The sequence below is a fragment of the Coccinella septempunctata genome, chromosome 8, assembly GCF_907165205.1.
Source record: "Coccinella septempunctata chromosome 8, icCocSept1.1, whole genome shotgun sequence".
Taxonomy (NCBI): domain Eukaryota; kingdom Metazoa; phylum Arthropoda; class Insecta; order Coleoptera; family Coccinellidae; genus Coccinella; species Coccinella septempunctata.
Genome location: NC_058196.1, coordinates 22,445,590 through 22,462,055, shown reverse-complemented (window position 1 = coordinate 22,462,055; position 16,466 = coordinate 22,445,590). Strand labels below are relative to the sequence as shown.

Here is a 16,466-nt window from a genome sequence, read left to right as displayed (position 1 = left end):
ACAATATCCAGACGATTCCGAACGCTCAATTCCCTACCTGAGGACGTGTTGGAGAGGTCGCTGGTGGACCCCTGGAACCCATCCTTGGCCTCCATGTACGACTTGGAATCCTTCACCTGCACCTCCTTCTCGTCAATCTTGACAACGGACACGTGACTGGTGTCCAAGAGACGAGAGTTGTCCTCCGACACGTCCAGGCCCGAATCGTTTATCAGGTAACTGCTGTCCACGATCAGGACCTCGCTCTCGTCGAGTTTCTTCGCCCTGGAGATGGCGCCGTTGTCGCGGAATTCACTAGGAGGAGGGTACTCCAGGGAGTCGAGAGAGGGGAAGCATTCGTCGTCCGACGACGACTCGATGTGGGTCTTGTTGGTCTCGTTGGCAACTATGACTACCTCGCTCACGCTGTTGTTGCTCGGCGACGTCGATGTTCTGGATATACACTGAGTATTGTCTATTATCACAGGCGGATGGGTTGTAACTACAGTAATCTGAAAGGAAACAGGGGTTGAAGAAACGCAAGCATATTATATTAGGGAGGGTTCTTTCTTATTTCGACTAACTTGGCGACAATCTGCTGATAACATGGGGTGTTCCGCGAGGGAGTGTTCTTGGTTCCCTGCTGTATCTGTGTTATACAGCAAATCTATCTACCTACTAACCCAGGCAATGTAATTGGGACATTTGCAAATGATGCTGCCTTATTCGAAGGGTGTTTGTAGAATTTCGAACAATGATTATAAGTAAGGATGAGCAATAGTACAAAATTATGAGGTTACAAGAACTTTTTGTACTAACTATTTCCTTGTAAAGAACAAATATACTTCACAAATTGCACCTTTATCATTACTGCTGATGTAAGGACCAATTGGATTGTCACTCAGTCTGCAGATACATGATGCATACCTCAAAGTAACGGTGTATATTATAAATACCAGCACCATCTAATGGAATCGGAATTAATAACAGAATTAATTTTCTAGAGACACCCACTCAATAAACTCCACAACCCATCAAATGAACTATTATATGAAAAAGCCAACATACAGCCAATCAAGGAGAGACTAGAGAAACTGAATAGAAGATTTGCACAAAGATTGAAAGAAATAGAGGATGTTGAAATCATGTTCCACAAGAACCCCCCGTTAACTAACCCACACAGAAAATTTCCAACTCGAAGTGTGATGGACAGACTATCTGAGCTGCAATGAAGAAACTGAAATAGAATGAATTTTTTTTTTTTGTATTTTTGTAATTCACTAGGCTGAAGGACTTCGGTCGATGGCCAATAAAGAACAGTTATTATTATTATTATTAATTTTCTACAAAACCTTTTCGTCATGGAATGGTATGCTTTTGTAGAAAGATCAAGATTAAACCCGGACTGATATAACAAAAAAAAATATCGAGGAAACGTAGTACCAACGTACGATAGAACCTTCACGATACTAACTACAGTGATACCTAGTGGCCTTACTCAATATGCAGACGACTGCGCACTTGTCGTTAGCAGCCCAGACGATCTACACATAATGCTGAACACCTATAAACATATATGAGAAGCTTTAGGCCTTAGACTCAATATTGATAAAACCTAAATCCTGGTAAGTCCGCCAGAAAACCTTCAAACAGATATCAGCCTGGAGAATGAAACTTTAGAACAGGTCTAGCAGTTCAAATACTTGGGAAGCTTCATAAATACTAGGGCTAACCTAGACACGGAAATACAAAAGCGTATCAATTCAGCATCACGGGCATTCTGGGAGCTAAAGGAAGTTTCAAAATCACGACCTCAATCTGAAAACCAAGACAGCTGTTTACAAAGCAGTGGTCCTCCCAACGCTTCTTTGCGGAAGCGAAAATTGGACTCCCTATAGGCGACACACTAAACAGCTTGAACAAACGCAACAACGTCACCTAAGACAAATAATGCACATCAGATGGTTCCACAAAGTTTCAAATGCTGAAGTCTTGCAGCGCGCGAGTTGTATAACAATTGAGACTCGAGTAACGAGGGCCCGACTCAGATGGAGCGGCCACATTCTGAGGATACAAGGCTCCCCAAAATAGCTTTGTATGGCGATACCACAGGGGGAGCTCGGGAACCAGGAGGCCAGTATAAGCGGTTTAAGGATATACTGCATCCATCCCTAAGTTCAGTTAATGCCATACACTGTGATCTGTGTAACGCTAGTTGTTCCCAGTGGAGGTCTTTGGTTCACAGTTATAATGAGAATACAGCGGCGGCCAGATCTGGTTGGTGACTATCCATGCCCGGAGTGTGGAAAGATCTGTGGATGACGATTGGGTCTCTTCAGTTACAGGAGGACACACAGTCGCAAGTAGCCTCAAGAAATTATAAGTTTGATCACACCGATAGTTTTTTTTTTTTTTCGAGTCTTTTTGTAGATTTATTCTCGGTAACGGGATACAACGATGAATGAATGAGATTAGATAGGTAAAAACGTTGAAAGGAGTCCTGGGCTCGATTTTCGTGAAAACTCATTTCTTGTAGGTGTCCCAGCAATATTATTATTAGTGCGTGTTGATTTACCCGAGGAGAACAAAATGGTTAAACGCGAAAAGTATATACAGGGTGAGTCTTTGACGGTAGATTCCTAAGGTCGAAAGAAACATATTATTCCTATACCATTTTTTCAGATTCGACCCTGATAAAAAGATAAAGCCATTTTAAGTTTTCATAATGAGCTGTGCCACCCCTGGAAAAACAAAATTTCCTTCAGAATAACAAGCTAAAGCCATATTTTGGCGATTAAGCGTCTTAATCGATGTCTTAAAGCGTCTTTAAGCGTGACGTCATTAATTTTGTTGTCGCAAAAATAGAATATCGCTGATGGTTGAGTCATCTGTCGTTGTCATTAGAGCCATATTTTGGCGATTAAGCGTCTTAATCGATGTCTTAAAGCGTCTTTAAGCGTGACGTCATTAATTTTGTTGTCGCAAAAATAGAATATCGCTGATGGTTGAGTCATCTGTCGTTGTCATTAGACAGCGAATCGAATTGTGAATTTTTCAATTTTTGTTCTTTGGCTATCATTCGAAAAATATCTATTTATTCTAAATGATAATGCAGAAACTGCATTATTGGCAATAAAAGCACTCTTCCCTAGTAGGAATTCAAATCAAATTCGATATAAACAACATATTCTCCCGTCTTCTTTATATTACCTCTTTCCGCTTAAGACGTTCTGTGCTTAAGACGACACAGGCCAGAGACAAGATGTCTCTATGACACAGGCGTTCTCCACAGACCGCCAGGTTCCGCTTAAAGCGTCTTAAAGACTGACGTCATGACTTATTCGCTCGAATAGCACCGCTTAAAGACGCTTCACGCGTCTTAATCGCGAAAATATGGCTTAGACAGCGAATCGAATTGTGAATTTTTCAATTTCTGTTCTATGGCTATTATTTGAAAAATATTTATTTATTCTAAAGGATAATGCAGAAACTGCATTATTGGCAATAAAAGCACTCTTCCCTAGTAGGAATTCAAATCAAATTCGATATAAACAACATATTCTCCCTTCTTCTTTATATTACCCCTTTCCGCTTAAGACGTTCTGTGCGACAGACAGGCGACGACACAGGCCAGAGACAAGATGACTCACTCTATGACACAGGCGCTCTCCACAGACCGCCGGGTTCCGCTTAAAGCGTCTTAAAGACTGACGTCATGACTTATTCGCTCGAATAGCACCGCTTAAAGACGCTTCACGCGTCTTAATCGCGAAAATATGGCTTAAATCTGTGACACTCATAGACTTATAAGTCTATGGTGACACTACACATCTGTGGATCTTTTAAACAGAGTTGTATTCAGCCGAAGTACCTAATTTTTCAAATTTCACACATACTTTTTAATTTTTAAGCATCAAATTACTCGAAAACGGCGCATTATACGAGAAAATATCAAGAATACTTTTATTTTACAAAACGTTCAAATATTCATAAGTTGAGTTGGGTTGGGTTCTTTGAATTTGTGATATTTTTATGGTACGAAAGGTCATAATGAGAAAACTGGAAGATGTGGGCAATATTTTGTGTTGTAAGAAGATTAATCAAATAAATGAAAAACTATATTCCGTAATTCATTTCATTCTATAAAACCGTTCATGAGATAGAACTAGGATTAGTTTTTTTATGGTTTTTCAACTGTATCTTTTGAACCGAACCGATTCGGCAAAAATGGTAAAGAAAAAAAAAAAGAATCTACTATTGCACTATTAGTACTCATTCTGTTGATACTCACATTTTGGCAGACAACCCAACCGCTAAAAGTTCAAACATTAATATACCAAGAAAAATTCCAAAACTAACTGATGATGAGTAAATGCATAGTTAAAAAGAACTATAACATAAAAAGGGACCAATAAAATTGGCAGATGGCATGCACGTGTTTGCCATCTGCCTATAAGATTGGTCCCTTTCTTCGGTATTACTTCTTAGTTACTTAGTTACCATTACATGTCGTGTTAATTACTTTCAAGAGAACTTAAGATGGACTAGACTTAGTTTTTCACTGTGACAATGATTCTTATAGTGACTGGGTGAAACAAGATCAGATTGATTCATTATCAACTTCATAACTCTCACTCTATCACTTCAATTTTTGAGCAGTGTTTGGTAAAACGCAACCTATTCAAAAAAGAAAAAAAATTAAACGTTGACATAACCCACCTGACTTATATTGGAAGCCAGACTGTTGGAAAGATCCGGCGGATCCGAATTGATCGTTATCGTAGACGTGTTCATCCGGCTCTTTTCCGAAGGTGAAACGACCTCGAAACTCTTCACGGACGACGCCGTGCTGTTCACCGTGACCGTGTCCGCCTTCCTGACCTTGGCGCTATCCGAAGACGGCCTCCTCTGGAAGTCACCCTTGGGCGATCCGCCGACGGTAGCGTCGATCTTGTCGCCGGACAGGCTTGGAGGCAGCGGGATATTGGCAACGTCTTCTATCTCCAACTGATCGGGCGGCTGCGGCTGCGCCTGCTCCTCTATCCTTTCGGCCGCCGGCGCAGCGCCCGGCAAAGGTTGCTGCGGCAACGCTTCGTTGGGCGGGGTTGGGGGAGGGGTCATGGGGGAGGACGGAGGCGTAGGTAAAGCAGGTATCACGATTGGAGGCGGGGGTGGCGGAGGAGGGGCGCTCTCCTTCTCCGCCTTGGGTTCCTGAGGCGATTCCTTGGGTAGAGGCGGCAACGGGGCCGGTCCTTTGTCCCTCGATAGCCTCCTCGGCTCTTCATCTTTTTTGACCTGGAAAAGATAAAGCATCGATTGGTCTTTCAGTTAGAAATAATGTAAGTCTTCAAAATCATATTCAGTACAGTGACTATATACCCCCCCATAGTGGCGATATAGACAGTCTCATTTTCTATTGGTTGATCCACTATGTTTTGTCGGACGTCAAAATGACTGGTATTTGCATAGAATTTCTAACCAATATTATTATTTCTATGATTATTTGTCTATGTCCTTGACAAAACATGGCGGATTTTTGACAGTTTTATGACCAGTTGTCGCCACTGTGGGGGTATATGAGGACCCTAATATCAAAGTCGGCAATCTCCACCGTGTTCCTATTTGAGTAAAGCGCAAAAAACGGCTACGTCCATATTGTTTTATATATAATTGCGTGCGTAGTTTCTAACGGAATAAAATACTAAACTCCATTGAATAATGAAGTTATTATGCCTAATTTCTTTTTCGTTTTCGAAAAAATGAGAAAAAATGAATGGAGAATGCCGTGTTTGATACTGACTATTGGATTTTGCCGGATTTGATACCAAAGTTTCAACTGAAATGAGTTGGGATTTGAATATCAAGTGTTTTGAAAAAGATTCACGAATAGAAAAATAGCAATATTGAAATAATTCCAAGAAGATATGTAATCAAAAATATTTTTATTAACATTTTCTCCTTCTGCTACTGATTCTCCTATGTCTGGCAATGCAGGGCCTGCTTGCCCTGATTCGAGAGTTCCATTAGAAAGGATTTTTGCATAAAAATCTAGTTCTTCAATTGATCTCCAGGTAGCATCTTTAAGCTTCAACATATCGACTTGTTTCAGACCAGTTTTTATGATGACTGGTTCGATCATGTGAAGGGTTTTTCCTTTTCTCAGTACACTTTTGAAGGTTTGCAAAAACGAACTGAATTGACGCTCGGAATTCAGATGAATTACGAACGTCACAACACACATGTGCTGATTGGCCAGAACGGACATTGCCGGCTTTGATTCTAAGCGGATCTTGGAGATTGCCGGGTTTGATTCTCAGACGAAGTTTCAAAGTGGTTTTTTAATGGGATATAGCCTTTCTTGACACACGCGAACTAGATGTTCAGATGTAGCGCGAAAAATTAAGAAATATTATGTATTTAACTCAATTTCGACCAAAAGTGGAGATTGCCGACTTTGATACCAGGGTCCTCATATAGTCACTGTAATATACAGGTGAGGCTTTTTTTGACAGAAGGTAGAACTCATCAAAATAAGTCGTTTAATAAAAAAATGTCTATATAAAATATCCAAGATGGCCGAGATACAACCCCTAGAAGTTCGACAAAATTTCATTGAATTTCAAGTACGGGACTGTGGAAGGTGACTCCGGCATCGCAAAAACGAAACAAAACATAAACGTATGGCTGGACAATGAATGGTTCAGTACCAAGTTCATCGGATTAGATGTATCAGGTCACTTTTGAGAGAATCATAATTATTGTATCGTGCAATTTAGGGTGGAAAAAAAATGTAGAAAATCGAGGCAGTTTCTTGAAAGAGCTTATGTTAGTTATGTTTCCCCATTTCATACCATTTTTACGACGATTGTTGGAATGTTCGAACAAGAAGATTGTGATGCCCATTGTGAAAAAATTCGTGAATAATTTAGACGAATTTTATTGGTGAGATTTTGAAGTATTATTCTATTTTTTCACTTGTGTCCTAAGTCTCTTCTGGCAGTTGGTATCGAAATGAGCCATTTCATAAAATCGTGTAAGGTACTAAAAAATTATAAAAACAATTCGGCAATCGTAAGTTTCCATTTTCATTACCACGTAAATATCGAACTAGTCAATATCCTAAACGAAACCACATGCTTGAATCAGGAGATAAGTTTCTACCACTGCTTTGCGATAATTCAACTAACAAACGGTCTAGGGTCGTATTAAGATCTATTTCAGTAATCATTTCCATTTTTTTTTCAAATTCGTCATTTTGAAAGTTTTGTGTGGGTGATTTTTGGTGAAACGCATCATTTTGACCAGTTCTACCTTCTGTTGAAAAAGAAGCCTCACCTTTAAATACAGTCTGTTTTCGGAAAGTATGAAATTATGTCACGAACGGCGGATCAGCCATGCCAATACTAACCACCTTGGAATTTCGCACAAAACCAAGCGATTTCTGACAGTTTATGTTTTCAACACTGTGCTACGTTGCCGATGCACTAACCGTTCATTTCAATCGTTTTTTTTTTCGGTCAAAGAATAAGATTAACTCCATAAACATTGGGTTTGGCTGCTTTCGATTAATTTTCATCTGTTATACTCATATTTCATTGGTTTTTCCCAATTAGTTTTTTTCAGAATTACCAAGTTTCATATTGAAAATTTCCTTTCCGATTCCTAGGAAAGAATGCCCAAATTTCATCAAACCAGGCTAGAAATTTACGATAGCTTTTTTATTTGAAGGATGAACATGATAATGAGGGGCCATTTGTGTCTCTTGCAGCTCAAGTATCAATTATTTCGTAACTCAATATAAGTTTCGAATGCCTACAAGTGTTTCATTACTCATTCCTTACAGTAAGTTGCTGATGCCTTGGGAATAAGTTGATGCATTGTTTTCAATATTGCTTCTGGGGTAAATGGTGACAAAGAACAGTCAGACACAAAGTTTATTTTCATCAACTTGCGAAATAGAATCTTAAAATTTCCAATCCACATGAAAATTCGTCATGACTAACGTTGGTAGTAGAAACCTGGATTATTTTAACAGTCTGGCAACGATGTTGTACTTCCGACTGCTGACGTCGTTTCATTGCTAAGATGAACCAAGTACATCATTGGTATTTTCCAATCTATTCAAGCCCTTTTGGTCATTGTTGGTCTTTATCACATGACGTCATGAACCCTGACAGCATATAATCGAAGGTTACCAAACTCGAAAGCTGGGTTAAACTTCGGGTTATTGAAGTGAGGTTAGAAGTTGTGGACAGTCAAAAGGGTGATATACCTATTTTATGTTAACACACGCCTTACAGATTTTCAACTATAAAATTAGAGCTCCCACCCAAAATCACTCCTGGAACCGCCACTGTATCAACACCATCGAAAGGAGCAGAATAAGAAGGCCATACAATTTTCGATCAACACATGTTTTGTTTTTCTTTGACAGATTTCTACTAAATTTTGACCCAGTTCAATACCCGTTAGCTGAGCGAATATTTCGCTAATTTTACAAACCTGTTTCTTTTCTGGTGCTGGTTGGATTGCTTCAGCCGATGAAGCTTCAGATGCAGGTTTCGCCGGTTTATCTCCGGTTGGAATCGGTTCTACAGAACGAACTTCTGGAACTGTAAAAAAGACAAGATGAAAATCGAGAAGTAAAAACCCCCTTCATAATATTTCGTTGCTATCTTTTAAATTCGATAGCACCATCATGTTTTTTGTAAGGAATTTTGCGAGATTCTGCGAGGAAAGAAAGAAAAGTGTTTTGAACGCACATTAATAACCCAGGAAAAGGGGCATGTTATGAAATATCGCTGTCAGAAATTTTGAGAATCCCAACTTTAGAAGGAGTTTGAATTTAGTTGATGTAATAAGAAATAAAAAATTAAGCTTCGGGTAGCGAATGGCTCGTGCAAGAATACAGCAAAAATTACATAAAAAATACACGAAAAGATATATCGTTGGTATTCTCTAGATTGCTCGAAAACCCCTAACGCTAAAAAATTTTAATTTCAGATCCGAAAACTGAATACTTGGTAGCTACAATTTCTTTCTTTTGTAATTTGTCCTACGACCATTTTCCAAGTTAGACCTCCTTGAAAATTCTGAATTTTTTTTGGTCTTTCAATTTTGTCCACTAGAGTAGATACATAAAAAAAAATTCAAACGAAATTCGATACAAATTTCCTTTAAGTCGTTTAGCGAAGAAAATTCAGCACTGTCGAATTGTCCCACCCTTGCAAAAAAGAATTCCAAAGAAATTTACCTATTCAACAAACTTTCCTTATTTTCAAGTCGTGAACTTTGGCGATATACTTGTGAATCACCTTGTATAAACCGCGTAAACACAAGAATATATTACTTGTTCAACAGCAGCTGTTGGATAAATTGAGTTATTTCACGTGAAGAACTCCAGGAGGAATAAAAAAGGATGGCTTAATATTTACCTTTCTGGTTGATACTGTCAGCCCTCAACCTCACCGATGCATCATCTTCCAATACCAGAGGAAGTTGGGAGGCCCGGTTGTCCTGAAAATAACGCCGTCAAGGTTAACCGAGCCAAATTTATCGCCTGGCTGATAACAACAACAATTGATAAATCCGACAGCACAAGTTCGGAATATAAAAATCCAACGACCACAATCCACCACTATATGAAAATCTACTGAACTAGATCGTTCCAGAGAAATTCTAATGGGGGAAGACACAATTATTGTTATTTTTGGAATTTTGCGGGATGGGTGTTTTACTTACATGTCAGTCTTTCACCCTGGCAATTTACGTATAATTCAAGAATGTTCAAGTCCAATTTTATCCCAAAGAAGACATGGATGGAAAAATAGAACGATGTAAAGATTAATTTTTTTTGTACACTGTGGACAAAAGCAGCGGTCTGATCATTCAGTCCACCTTCCTACAATTCATTATTCAGAGTTACGAAATCATACTACATTGCGTTTCTAAATCAACAATCAGTGTATAATCAGAAATGCTAAAATCAAGTGTGGATCTTTAAAAAAAATTTTTTGAGAAGCCCCTGCAACAGAGTGAATCGTATAGGCTGAAATTATCTTGCAACTTGAATTTATCTAATAGGCGGAGCGGATATTATGCCGACACTATAGGAGAAATACACACAAAAAAATTTTTACTACCTTCTTGCTACCATAGAATCTGTCTGCTCAATATCATTTCTGTCAGGTTTCTAAGAAAAATATTAAAGTCTGCTTTTCAGATGCCATCTTTAGGGGTACCTAAGTAGAGGCTGCTCAAAAAAATTATATGCAAGACCCAGTGTTTTCTGACAATGAATTCACCCTTCAAATTTTTTCGCAACCATTTCACATCCTATAAATGATTCTCTTTCAAACTTTCGATGCTAGAATTCTAATTCAGTTGATTTTAGGAGAAGCAATGGCTTCCCTTGCTTTACTGAAACGCCCCTAGTTCTTGTTTCTTCTGCTTCGTTACACTGTATTTCAGAATAGATATTGTTATAATTTTTTTTTACTCGGTATTGAGGGATAATTATTATAACTGATGATAGAAAAAGATCGTGTTGATGAATAATCATTATATAATTAGAAACACAACCTAGCATTGCAGAGCTCAATTCTGAATTTACTACTTCTAATAACTGAAGATGCTGTGAATGCCTACTTTCTTTGCAAACAATTATAGCCAACTCTGATAAACTACAAGAAAAATTGGAACTGGGAACTGCAACTAAGAATCAGCGATATGGGGGTGATTATCCGAAGCATTTTGGGTTAGTAGTGAAATATAAACAAATATTGAGTTGATGTGGACGATCCATAATCGAAATTATGTTGGTGATAGCCCATTCAATAAGATTTTGAGTTGCGAATAACACTGACCCATAGACGAATCACATGTAAGTCTATGCAGACCAAAGATAATTTGAATTTTGAACTATGTTTTTTGTTTGATCAAACAAATTCAGAAAATAATTGTATCAATTTTGAATTCTGATTCATTACCTTTGAATTTGAGTATTTCTTCATCTGAAATACTTTTTCAGGTTATATTTATATATTTTACTTCCAGAAACTATTAGGAATCTTTTGTGATATTAAGCTAGATCTGGACTTTCAAGGCCTACTACTGAGATGTCAATAATTCTTCAACTGACTATGATTTTATGACAGTAACAAAAAATTTAAAAGTTGCACAAATGCTCAAGATGAAATGCACAGATTAAATTCGAATTTATGATTAGGACAGTGACAGAGATAAAGACTATGATATTAAAGAGTGGAATAGCGCACAGTACGTTAACCTTTGGGTAAACGTCAACCTAAGAAATAACGTAAAATAACGTTTAAGGGTTATGGAACTTGACTTGCAGTGTGCCATGTATAAGTCAGACGTTAACCTACTAATTTGTATTTGGCTTTTATGTTTTTTTTTTCGTGAACTGAACAAAATAATAGATACTGGATTCGTTGAAATTACATATACTGAAATAGGAAATAGACCTTATCGGTTTTTCTTCAGAATATTCCTTATATTATCTGATAACAAAAAAGGATTTCAACAAAACCCTTTTCCTATACAAGCTGTCCCGAAATGAATACAACAAAATTTGGTCACAGAGACAAAATTGGAAGACCCCTATTTTTGGCAAGATCACATAATCAAGTCACTGAATTTGGTACATAGCAGCAGTGTTAAGACACTTTTTACTGGGCCACACTGGGTAAAATTAGTTGTCTACTGAGGGGATATCGAGAACTATAAGAGCTTAAACAAAACGGATGACACAATTCCGAGCTCTTTTTCAGAGAAACAGAGAAAGGCGAAAACCGTAGTCTCGTTGGATTCTTCATTTTTAAGTTATTAGCAAAAAATTTGATTTTAACGATTTCGAAAAGTTCTCATAACTTTTTTGTCTTTGAAGTTACAGATCTGAAACTTGAACCTTCTTAGGCACTTTTATACGTAGCATCTACTAACAATAGGTAACTAACAGAAACCCTAAAACTGCCAAAACTACTATCCCAAAATGTTCCCGAAAATGGCATCTAAGATGCGTATCGCTTGGCCGCAGTTCCCAATACTAAAAAGTTCCGACCTGACCCAAACTGACAGCAAACTACTCACGTCAGGATCATCGTCGGTCACTTCTTCCTCCACTACTTCGGCCTTGTACTCCAACAACAGATCTTTGATCGGCTTGGCGTCCAACCTGCAATTTATGAAGGGATGTTTCAACAGATCCTCGCACGTCGGCCTCTTCTGCGGGTCCTTGATCAGCGCCTTGGCCACGAAATCGTTGAAATCCTTCGACCAATTGGTCGGGTATTTCAGCTTGGGCGGATCGCTCTTCTGTATCTTCAGAAGCACCCGCATGGGCGACATCTCGTGGTTGGGCGGTTCCATCTGCGCGAACTCTATGAGCGTGATGCCCATGGACCAGATGTCCACCTTGTAGTCGTAGGGATTGTCACGGAATGTCTCGCACATCACAACTTCTGGGGCCATCCAGTAGGGCGTGCCGATGAAAGTGTCGTGCTTCTGGAGGGTGCTCTTGTTCTTCGCTGACACCCCAAAATCGGCTGGAAGCAGACAGATAATTAATTCTATTAGTTTTTCTATTAGATTGAGTAGAAATAACGAATTGCGGCATGCACACAAAAAATAGTGTCCTATACTCTGCACATTTGCGAATTAACGACGAAAAGGCTAAAAATAACAATGCAACAGAAATCAGACTGCCAGAGATCTAGATTCTGAGAAAATTACACAGAAGAAGTAGCGACAGACTGGTTTGTTGAGTTATGCGGTACTGAGGAGCTCTAATAACAACGAAACCGGTCCATTGATAGTCTCCTTCGATGGCGGAATGTTTTTTATGGTTTACTCTGAATATAGATCTCTGTCAATCCAATTCTACTTAACATTTGACAAGACCATTGTTGAAAAGTTTGTTTCCATTACTTAAAGTCCATCCATGAATTATTGACATTTCAGTAGTAGGCCTTGATAGTGCAGACGCAGCTTAATATCAGGTCACAAAAGATCCCCTAATTTATAAAGTTTCAATCACAGAACGATTATTTCCTCAATTTGTTGATTTAATGAAGAATACACACAACATTACAAAATTTAAAATATTTTCGGACAGTGCATAGACTTATTTGTAATGAATTGGTGTATAGGTCAGTATCTGTCAATTCTCAATACCAACCTGAACTCCACAACACAAAATAGTACTTTCTGAGCTATTACCCACTAAAATTCGATTTTCCACAGCCACCCAAGATGTCAATAATTCTTGAATACAGAATACATAAAATGGAATATTTTTACAGGAATGAATTCTTTCAGAAAAAGTACGCAAAGTCGAGTCATGACAAAAAGAGTTTCCTCTGTATAAACGTGGTTTTCCTCTGAGTTCTATGAGTTGGATGTTGATTCATTTGATCATTTGATTGGTGTGATGAAAAGAGCTTGATCAGAGAATCAACGCTTCAATTCATACTCCAGTAAGGAGCATTCTGAATTCTAAATCTCAATATGTATGTTCATTTGATGATGATGATGATGAATCAATTGCTCCTTCTTCAATATATTCAGAAATAAAAAAGTTTCACTGTGGGTTCCACAAAATTTTCATTGTCTGATCAAAGACACCAAAGTCACTCGATTTCCAAAACAAAATCACTGAGACCTTTGCATCTCCAAAAGAGTATCCATTGATACTGATATTGAATAGACCTATATAGAGATCATAATTTGATGAAAAATAATTAGATATTGCTCATATGAGCAATATAATCATAATCCCTTATTTTTCAAAAATGGAGAAATGGATTTTGAAGCATAAACAGTGACACCACTATTTATAACCTTCTGTTTTACATGAGCCGGTCAGAGGAAAAGTGGTATAAGTCACAAATTCCGATTTTTGAGTTATACCGATATTTGGGTACCAAAGGTTGCATATTATTCTTCTTATGAGTGGTATGAGTCAAATCGTCGTTTTGACCGAGTTATACCCATTTAATGTTTTTCCTCTTAACAAAATTTTCCACATTTGGTACCCAAATATCGATATAACTCAAAAATCGGAATTTGTGACTTATACCACTTTTCCTCTGACCGGCTCACATAATGCGAGTATGTAAAACAAGGATTCAAGAGATGATTTAATTTTAGCCACTACAATAAAGGGTGTACCTTTGCAAAGTGTCCCCTACAGACTAAAGTTTAGGTCAAAACGATAGTAAGAACGAAATCCTAGACAAGGGTTGGGTAAATGAGCTCATCAAACTGAAGAATAAAAGTGTAACTTGTAAATAAAAAATCTTGGTTGTTATGGATAAAAACCAAGGCATATCAAGAGCTGTAAAAGTGTAATGCCAATATGATAATAATAAGTAGGTTTTACACTCTCCATTAAGCCTATAAAAATTTTTTGGTTGTTAATAATATTAACACAGGAAATTTAAGTTTTGTAGTCAAATGTAACAAGAAGAAATCAATTGGTTAACCACAATTCAATTCAAAAATAATTTCCTCTTTCATAAAAACAATAACATATATTTGATCTGACACAAGCTTTTGAAAGAACAAACTAATTAAATGATACTATAGTGTAGTCTCAAAATATTAAAACTTCGACATTTCAGACCCAAAATTTGAAGAGAAATTCCCTCATAGTAAAAGCCTCAAACTCAAAACTTTCACATCATAAAGCTCTCTCATATTGCACTAACAAGACTTCCAGTTCTGATCTGTTTTAATTTGCAATTCAGGTTTTCATTAGGTAATGTATGGTCAAAATTGTTCAGAATAAGAACAGAACTGAACATTTTTTCTTCAAGATTCTGATAATTCTGAACAAAAATATAGAAATGAAACAAATAAGCTGCTGCAAATATCATATCTCATTCTAAGAACAAACTTACCAATTTTGACACCTCCAGCCATAGTCAGTAAGACATTTCCAGCCTTTAAGTCTCTGTGAATGATATGGGATTTATGTAAAAACTGTAAACCTTCACACATATTTTGGCACACGTATGCAATCTGCTTTTCATTCAAAGGTTTTTCCAATTCCGTCATTATACTATCGATGGCTCCACCGTCACAATACTCTATCAACAACCATAACTGTTGTTCTTTCAGGAATGCTTCATGTAACTGCACTATATTAGGATGTATACACTCCGTCAAAATGTCTATTTCAATCATAAAGTCTGATAAATCATCGTCACCTTCTAACCGACACATTTTGGCAGCGGCTAGTTGGCCTGACTGCTTCTGTTGGGCTTTGTATACTTTTCCATAGGCCCCATCCCCCAATTCTCCGATCATTTCCCAGAACTCCTCTGGGTCACAATCCATTCGCACATTGTTGTACACTTTTTTCTTTTTCGCATCGTTGCCACCGATGTGAAGCACTTTCTTTATGTTATTGAAAAACGACATATTTATATATTAATTAATTCGCTTAACCTTCTTCACATCATAAATTTCAATTAACTGTGTTGTTTGAATATTGAACTACATTCCTTGTTTATTCCTTTTATTTTTCATTCAAGAGATCTGCAGAATTATCAACTGAAACAAGCAGTAAAAAATAGTTAGCAAATCAGGTAGTTAATTACGTATTCGATATTGGTATAAAAATGAAGATATCAAATGAATGTTATCTGACATTTAGTTGTGAGATACTGCCTATAATCCTATCTACTTGTTATTGCTACATGATTATGAAAAACCTACTAATGAGCAAATTCTGTAAGAAATTCTGGTTCATATTTTTGCCAAGACCATAAGTCTCATGACTAAAGTATTGCTGTGTTGATAGGATGATAGTGAAAGGATATATTGTCAGAGAAATTTAATGGGATTAATAACACGTAAACATAGCAAGCGATCTCCTTACAGCTCAGGAATACTTACAAGTTAAATTAATTTATATCCTAAATTTGAATTAAATGGTAACCCAATGTCTTGAAGAACAATAAAATATATAATTAGATTATTATACATATTTCAGTTACAGAACTAGTCAGCCATGCCAATTTTTACCGTAACACTTCCCCGCAAACCACCTACCGCGCCTGCTCATGGCTCCGACACGGAATTTCTGAGCATCTTTTTCTTATTGGTAAAATCAGCAGATGCATACAGCCAAAATATTCCGCGCTGTTTGCCGAAAGGCAATGGAAAAAATTTCTTCTTTCAGAAAAAATTATGAATTTTCTCCTTTCTCTTCACAGCGATTTCTATGAATTGTCCCATAGAAAACGACACCACAGATTATCCACATTAATAAATCTAAAATAATCTGTGGTTGCAAGGTGGAGGTTTATATGAAATTTTTTTTATGCAGATTCCAGCAAGGAGAGATTTTCACTCATTGTATTTTATATACATAAAACGAAACAGATATATTTCCAAATTGCAGAGACAAACACTTGTTTCTGGCAAGGAGACATATCTTCTTCGTGTCTGGTATATGAGTT

General features: G+C 37.4%; 1 protein-coding gene across 2 annotated transcripts in view; it reads right to left on the bottom strand.

Moving 5' to 3' along the window:
* The window catches only part of LOC123319526 (serine/threonine-protein kinase 10), a 46,915-nt gene extending 30,854 nt beyond the window's left edge, over positions 1-16,061 (bottom strand). For both annotated transcript variants that reach the window (XM_044906556.1, XM_044906555.1), the window contains exons 1-7: positions 15,901-16,061; positions 14,901-15,555; positions 12,091-12,545; positions 9,414-9,495; positions 8,482-8,591; positions 4,699-5,274; positions 38-491 (exon numbers count right to left, since the gene is read on the bottom strand). In XM_044906556.1, coding sequence (XP_044762491.1) covers positions 38-491; positions 4,699-5,274; positions 8,482-8,591; positions 9,414-9,495; positions 12,091-12,545; positions 14,901-15,423 — 2,200 coding nt within the window. In that variant the 5' untranslated portion in view covers positions 15,424-15,555; positions 15,901-16,061. The remainder of the gene's footprint in view (positions 1-37; positions 492-4,698; positions 5,275-8,481; positions 8,592-9,413; positions 9,496-12,090; positions 12,546-14,900; positions 15,556-15,900) is intronic.
* Between the last annotated feature and the right edge of the window lie 405 nt (positions 16,062-16,466).